Source organism: Mus caroli, unplaced genomic scaffold (genome assembly GCF_978045245.1).
Source record: "Mus caroli unplaced genomic scaffold, Mus_caroli_1 scaffold_14, whole genome shotgun sequence".
NCBI classification, from domain to species: Eukaryota; Metazoa; Chordata; class Mammalia; order Rodentia; family Muridae; genus Mus; species Mus caroli.
The window spans coordinates 111,661,145-111,669,504 of record NW_028227269.1 but is presented as its reverse complement, the minus strand read 5'-3'; the positions used below and the strand labels follow the sequence as shown (position 1 = coordinate 111,669,504).

Here is an 8,360-nt window from a genome sequence, read left to right as displayed (position 1 = left end):
CACTCGGGGCCAGCCTGGTCTACAAAGTGAGTTCCAGGACAGCCAGGGCTATACAGAGAAACCTTGTCTCGAAAAAACAAGAGAGAGAGAGAGAGAGAGAGAGAGAGAGAGAGAGAGAGAGAGAGAGAGAGAGAGAGAGAGAGAGAGAATGTTCTCTTTAGCAGGCATCATTTTACCCTCCATGTTATGAACGGGATCCTTCCTTTTTCTTCAGTGCATATGGACAAAAAAGTGTTGCATAAAGCGCCAACTTCTCCAATCACCAGGGAAATGGACAGTAATGATAAACAATAAGTGATAAATGAATGTATAACCAATGGAATGAGAGCAATTAATGAAAATTTTAAAAGAATGAAAAAATATTGTGTGGTTGGAGAGTATTGTGTGTTGGGTCCCAATCAACATGAGCATGATCCTATATGACATTATCAAATAATGTGCAGGGTCCAGGGAATTATAAATGGAGACCACATGACTGGGAAATCTCTTGCCTGAGTGGATATGGATGATAAGCAGTGACATTATCATTTCAAATAGGTGGCTGCATTTCTGTGTTCACTTCCTGATCTCACAGGAAGTGTCTGCACTGTCTGTCATTGCTGGCTTCTCTGTAAGGAGGCCTGTGGTATGAAGTCATATGAAGACACCCTCACTGAATGGTGCTTGTAGTGGCACATACATGTGGTCCTTCTCCTATGTGTTGTCAACATGGAACTTGCTGAGTGATAAGTTATATCAGTCAGATTTTACAAATAATGTATTGAGGTACACTGGGCATTCAAGAATGTCTACTTACCAGCATGTATTCAGTTTACATGTGGGAAAACATGATGAAACCACTATGCTGTAACACATCCATTGCTTCCCTGAATACTTGTGGATATTCTCTTATGTGGTCATGTATGGGGCACAGATACTGACCATCTTTATTATCAGGAATCCGGAGGAGTTCTTCTGGCTTTTTTCCCCTAACCTTGTAAAAAGGTCGACTGATTTTTTTTTTCTACTGGAAGCAGCCCCTTCTTGTCTCTCTGGTTTCTAAACTGAAGGAGGATTGTCTACAGCCTTGGCTTTCACAGGACCTCTGTCTTCAAAGGTTGGGAATCCACTGTATGCAACATCTTTCTATACTACTGTCTTGAAACTCAGCAGAAACTCAGTAAATGATAATGAGATGTTTTTAACTCATACATTAAAAAAAAATTTTAAATGTGGTAGTTGTCATTCTACTGGAATTTTACAACTGTCCCATAGGCCTAGAAAGCCCAGTCAACACCCCTGTTCCTCTTCTTCACCCTTACCAATACATGATCCCCAATCCTTACTCACTATTCATCAAGTATATTATATTTTGCTACTGTTCCCCATTTATACAGGACTCTCCAGATCACACACACAAACTGCCAAGGGTCCTCCATTTCTCTCAGTGTGCTTTCAACCAATATAATAATTGACCTTGCATCGTTAGCTCCCAGCACTTTTCTTCAGGGGACCTCACTTGCAAAGCCCACTTGCAACTATTCAATATACAGTGCCTCTTCCATACAATGAGTTAAATAGGAAAATATTTCCTAAATTTTAAGTAAATGCCCTGGTTATACTAATTATGTATATTGAGGAAAATAAAATCTAGCCTAAGACAACATAAACACAGTCACAAGAACTTGGTGCAGACACGCAAAAATAAGACCTGAGGACAGCATTCTGTCATGATTAAGTCAACTTCTAAAACTTCCCATAAGAGAATGAGTTCTGCTACCATAACTTTGCAGGTATAATCTTGTCCAAGAGCCACATTAGGGAAATGCCATGAATACCCCAGAGAGTGGGAAAGACCAAGCTCCAATCTAGAAACACAATTTTGTGTGGTAATATTTAATTACACATTTATACTAGGACACATGACAGTATGGAAACAAATCATGTGTTATGCACATGTGCTAGGAAAAAGTAAATGGAGTGTGATGAAATATTAACCAAGAAATGTGAATATGAAACTTTCACACTTTGTCAAACTCTTTAAATTAAAACCGTGTCTTTGATGTCTTACATCTGCTATGAGCACTGCCTTCTGCCCAAGTCTAACTCCAAAGCATGCTATAGCAGGAAGATATGCAAATAAGGTTTCTCTGTACCCATGAAAACCAGCTCTGTCCTGACCCTGCAGCTGTGACAGAGGAACCCAATCCTGGATTCCCAGGTCCTCCCATCCAGTAATCAGCACTGAACAGAGTCCACTCACCATGGACTGCGGGCTCAGCTTGGTTTTCCTTGTCCTTATTTTAAAAGGTAATTCATACAGATGAGATTCTGTCTGTTTCGTACACATGAGAAATAGAAAAATTGTTTTGTTTCTTTATTTTGTTTTGTTTTGTTAATGACAGTTTTCTGACCAATATTCTCTGTTTATAGGTGTCCAGTGTGAGGTGCAGCTGGTGGAGTCTGGAGGAGGCTTAGTGCAGCCTGGAGGGTCCCTGAAACTCTCCTGTGCAGCCTCTGGATTTACATTCAGCAGCTCTGCCATGACATGGGTCCGCCAGACTCCAGAGAAGAGGCTGGAGTGGGTCGCAACCATTAGAGCTGATGGTAGTTACACCTACTATCCAGACACTGTAAAGGGGCGATTCACCATCTCCAGAGACAATGCCAAGAACACCCTGTTTCTGCAAATGAGCAGTCTGAGGTCTGAGGATATGGCCATGTATTACTGTGCAAGAGGCACAGTGAGGGAATGTTACTGTGAGCTCAAACACAAACCTCCTATAAGGGCCCCCTAACCAGAAGGGGGCGAAGAGAACACTCAAATCTAATAGTTACTGAGTGTTACAGCCCATTCAGGAAGACCTGGAGGAAAGAGAGTGCTGGACTCATTCTGTGTGTAGATTGCCTCTCTACAGATATTATCTCTACAAGTATAGTATGTAGTAATCCTTGAAGTTTACAAATGTTTATTCCAGCCAGGCGGTGGTGGCACACGCCTTTAATCCCAGCACTTGGGAGGCAGAGGCAGGCAGATTTCTGAGTTCGAGACCAGCCTGGTGAGTTCCAGGACAGCCAGGGATATACAGAAAAACCCTGTATCAAAAAAAAAAAAAAAAAAGTTTATTCCAATTTCTGATTTCTTATGGTGTTTTATTGAATATTTTATTTATTTACATGTCAAATGTTGTCCCCCTTCCCAGTCTTGCTTCCATGAAATGGAATCCCATTCCCACTCCCTTGGCCTCTGAGAGAGTACCCCACCCACCCACCTACCCACTCTCATCTCACCCCTCAAGCAACCCCTATCACTGGGGCAACAAGCCTCTACAGGACCAAGCGCCTTTCCTCCCATTAATGCCAAATAAGGCAATCTGCTGCTACATATATATAGCAGGAGCAATGGACCCTCACATGTACACTCCTGGTTGGTGGTTTAGTCCCTGAGAGCACTGAGTGATCCAGTTAGTTGATGTAATTGTTCTTCCTAGGGCTTGCAAACCCCTTCAGCTCCTTCAGTCCTCCCACTAACTCTTCCATTGGGATCATAGGGCTCGGTCCAATGGTTGGCTGTGAGTGTCTACATATTTGTTAGTCATGTCCTGGCAGAGCCTCTCAGAGGGCAGCCATATTAGGCTCCTATTTGGAAGCACTTCTTGGAATCAGGAATCAAATCAAGTTTGGTGTCTGCAGATGTGATGGATCCCAAGGTGAGGTGGTGTCTGGATGACCTTTCCTTCAGTTTCTGCTCCCTTTTCGTCCCCATGTTTCCGTTAGACAGGTATAATTCTGGGTTAGAAATTTCGAGATTGGTGAGTCGCCCCTTACCTCAACTAGGGGCCATGTCTACCTGATTGAGGAGGTCTCTTCCTCAAGCTGTAACCCCCTCTATTGGGTGTTTCAGCTAATGTCATCCCCATTGGATCTGGAGAGCCTCTCCCATCTCTAGCTTCTGGAATTTTCAGATAGTTCCCTCAGTTTCCTGGAACCCCACTGCTGTTTCTATTTATTCTCCTGGCCCTCTAACTTCTCTCCTGTCTCTTCCCATACCTGAACCTGCCCCCATTTTCCCCTCTTCTTCCACTCTCCCTCTCAGGAGTCTCCATCACTCTACTTCCTAAAGTTATTTTGTCCCCTCTTCTAAGTGGGAGTGAAGCATCCACGCTTAGGCCTTCCTTCTTGTTAAGCATCATTTAGTCTGTAAGTTGTACCATGGATGTTCTGAGCTTTTGTACTAATATCCACATATTGGTGATTACATACCATGTATATTCTTTTGTGTCTGGATTACCTCACTGAGGATGATATTTTCTAGTTCAATCCATTTGCCTGAAAAATTCCTGAAGTCATTATTTTTAATAGCTGAGTAGTATTCCATTGTGTAAATGTACCACATTTTCTGTATCCATTCTTCTGTTAAAGGATATCTGGGGTTTTTTTCCAGCTTCTGGCTATTATAAACAAGGCTGCTAAGAACATAATGGAGCATATGTCCTTGTTAGATGTTGGAGCATCTTTTGGGTATATGCCCAGTAGTGATATAACTGGATCTTCAGGTAGATATATTTCCAATTTTTTGAGGAACCACCAGATTGATTTCCACAATGGTTGTACCAGTTTGCAATTCCACCAGCAATGGAGGAGTGTTCCTCTTTCTCCACATCCTCCACAGCATCTGCTGTCACTTGAGTTTTTGGTCTTAGTCATTCTGATTGGTGTAAGGTAGAGTTTCAGGGTCATTTTGATTTGCATTTCCCTGATGACTAAGGATGTTGAACATTTCTTTAGGTGCTTCTTGACCATTCAAGAGTCCTCAGTTGTGAAGTCTCCACTTAGCTCGGGATGCCACTATTAATTAGGTTATTTGGGTTTTTGGATGTTAGTTTCTTGAGTTCATTATATACATTGAATATTAGCCCTCTATTGAATGGGGGGGGTGAAGATTTTGCCCAGTCTGTAGGTTGCCAATCTGTTCTATTGACAGTGTCTTTTGCCTTACAGAAGCTTTTCAATTTCATAAGGTCCCATTTATTAGTTGTTGATCTTAGAGCCTGAGCAATTGGTGTTCTGTTTAGGAAATTTTCCCCTTGCCAATGAGTTCAAGGCTTTTTCCCACTTTCTCTTCTATTAGTTTCCGTGTATCTGGTTTTATGTTCTGATTCTTGATCCACTTGGACTTGAGCTTGGTGATGATGGTAGATACGGATCTATTTTCATTTTTCTAAATACAGACATCTAGTGGGACCAGCACCAATTCCTAAAGATGCTTTCTTTTTTTCTGTTGTATATTTATGGCTTCTTTATTGAAGATCAAGTGTCCATAAGTGTGTGGTCTTATTTCTGTGTCTTCAGTTCTATTACATCTATTGACTTGTCTGTGTCTGTACCAATACCATGCATGATTTAGTATTATTGCTCTGTAGTAGAGCTTGAGGCCTGGGATGGTGAGTCCACCAGAAGTTCCTTATAGGTAAGAACATTTTTCGCTATCTTGGTTTTATTTGTTTTGACATATGTAAATGGGAATTATTCTTTCCATGTGTGTGAAGAACTGTGTTGGAATCTTGATAGGGATTGTGTTGAGTCTGTAGATTGCTTTTGGTAGGATGGGCAATTTAACTTTGTTAATCCTCCCATTACATGAACATGGGAGATCTTTCTACCTTCTGAGGTCTTCCTCTATGTCTTTTTTCAAGAATTTGAAATTCTTGTTGTACAGATCTTTCACTTGCTTGGTAAGAGTTACACCAAGTTATTTTATACTGTTTTTGGCTATTGTAAAGGGTGTTGTTTCCCTAATTTCTTTCTCAGCCTGCTTATCATTTGTATAAAGGAAGGCTATTGATTTGTTTGAGTTAATTTTACATGCAGCCACTTTGGTGAAGATATAGAAGTTCTCTGTAGATTTTCGTGGTCTCTTATGTATACTATAATTTCATCTGTAAATAGTGATACCTTAAATTCTTCTTTTCCAAGTTGTATCTTAATTGCTCTAGAAAGCTTGTTTCTTTACAAGGAACCATAGTGCTATGAATTTCCCTGTTAGCACTGCTCTCATAATGTCCCATAAGTTTGGACATGCTGTGTCATATTTTTCATTGAATTCCAGGAAACCTTTAATTTCTTTCTTTATTTCCTCCCTGACCAAGTTATCATTGAGTAGAGAGTTGTTCAGTTTCCATGGGTATGTGGATTTTTCAAGAATCTTGTATCTGTAGAGGCTTGTTTTGTGACCAATTACACGGTCAGTTTTGGGAAAGGTACCATGAGGTGCTGAGAAGAAAGTACACTCTTTTGTTTTAGGGTGAAATGTTCTGTATAGATATGTTAAATCTCTTTGTTTCATAATTTCTATTAGCTTCTGTGTCTCTGTTTAGTTTTGTTTCAATGACCTGTCCAGTGTTGAGAGTAGGTTTCCCACTATTTTTGTGTGAGGTTTAATGTGTGTTTGGGGCTTTAGTTAAGTTTCTTTTATGAATGTGGGTACATTTGCATTTGGGTGTAAATGTTCAGAATCGAGATTTCATCTTGGTGGATGGTGCTTTTAGTGACTCTGAAGTGTGCTTCCCCATGTCATTTGATAAATTTGGTTGAAAGCCTATTTTATTGGAAATTAAAATGGCAACTCCTGCTTGTTTCTTGGAACTATTTGCTTGGAAAATCCAGTCTTTGTCATTGAGGTTTGTTTCTTTAATGTAGCAAAATACTAGATCCTGCTTGCATATTTAACCTGTTAGCTTATATCTTTTTATTGGGGAAATGAATCCATTGAAGTTGAGAGATATTAAAGACATATGATTATTAGTTCCTGTTATGTTTGTTGTTGGAAGTGGAATTGTGTGTGTGTGTGTGTGTGTGTGATTCTCTCCTTGATATTTTGTGTTACATGTGTTTTGTACTCATTTATTAATTATAGTGTTTGTCTCCCTGTGTAGATCTGTCTGTGTTTGTGTGTTTGCTGCTTGCTCTTTTTATGTTTCTCTGTTTCTCTCTATGTCTCTCTCTTTCTCCCTCTCACTTTCAGTGGATGAGTATGAGTGACTGTATGTGTGTGTGTGTGTGTGTGTGTGTGTGTGTGTGTGTGTACATGTTGAGATGATATGACTTCTATCAATCTACAAAATAACTGTGAAATACAGCTCATCAGTAGGACTAGATCTTACCATGGCTACCAAACCCACCTCTTTTTTTTACATTATTTTTATTAGATATTTTCTTTATTTACATTTCAAATGTCATTTCCTTTCCTGGTTTCCCCTCCAAAACCCCCCTATCTCCTCCCCCTCCCCCTGCTCACCAACCCTGCTTCCTGGCCCGGGCATTCCCCTATACTGGAGCATATAACCTTCACAGGACCAAGGGCCTCTCCTCCCATTGATGACCAACTAGGCCATCATCTGCTACATATGCAGCTGAAGCCATAAGTCCCACCATGTGTTTTCTTTGGTTGGTGGTTTAGTCCCAGGGAGCTCTGGAGGTACTGGTTAGTTCATATTGTTGTTCCTCATATGGGGCTGCAAACCCCTTCAGATCGTTGGATACTTTCTTTAGTTCCTTTATTGGGGACCCTGTGCTCCATCCAATGGATGGCTGTGAGCATCCACTTCTGTATTTGACAGGCACTGTCAGAGCCTCTCAGCAGATAGCTATAGCAGGCTCCTGTCAGCAAGCTCTTGTTGGCATCCACAATAGTGTCTGAGTTTGGTGGGGTTTTATGGGATGGATCCCCAGGTGAGGCAGTCTCTGGATGGTAATTCCTTCAATCTCTGCTCCACGCTTTGTCTCTGTAACTCCTTCCACGCGTATTTTGTTCCCCCTTCTTAGAAGGATATAAGTATCCACACTTTGGTCTTCCTTATTTTTGAGTTACAAACCCACCTCTTTTATGGAGAACTAAACACAAATATTTATACTTGTTTGGTAAGAACTTGAAGCACAGAGTTATATAAATACCTTGATTATAGATGACTTTTAAGTGTAGGATAACCTCTGACTTGAACACAAACTGCAGAGCATCACACAGGGCAGAAGTGATTCTGCATTAAGACCAGGAACAGAACCTGAAGAAGCAAAGAACTCTTAAGACTGTGAAAACCTAGACCCAGGGCAGAGACTCAAGTAGACTCCCTGATTAGAGCACAATGTTGCATTCAAATTAGAGGAACACAGACATTATGCAGGGCCAGTGGCCCATGAAGCAAATGACATTCATTCTCTTTACCATCCTCACACAAACCCTATGCAAAAGACCCAGAACAGACCCAGATGTGATGCTGGTAATAAACTGTGTGTGACACTCCAGCACTGAGTCACATGGCCAATGTAACTAGTAATATTCACTGAGCATCTTCTTAGTACAAACAGCTACTTATCCATTGAAC

The 8,360-nt window shown here is 40.8% G+C and overlaps 1 gene segment (V, D, J or C); it reads left to right on the top strand.

Moving 5' to 3' along the window:
• The first annotated feature begins 2,243 nt into the window (after window positions 1-2,243).
• LOC110306478 (immunoglobulin heavy constant gamma 2B-like) overlaps window positions 2,244-8,360 on the top strand; it is a 295,444-nt gene continuing 289,327 nt past the window's right edge. Inside the window, 2 exon segments of the C gene segment in view lie at window positions 2,244-2,289; window positions 2,413-2,723. Of these exon segments, the coding sequence occupies window positions 2,244-2,289; window positions 2,413-2,723 (357 nt within the window).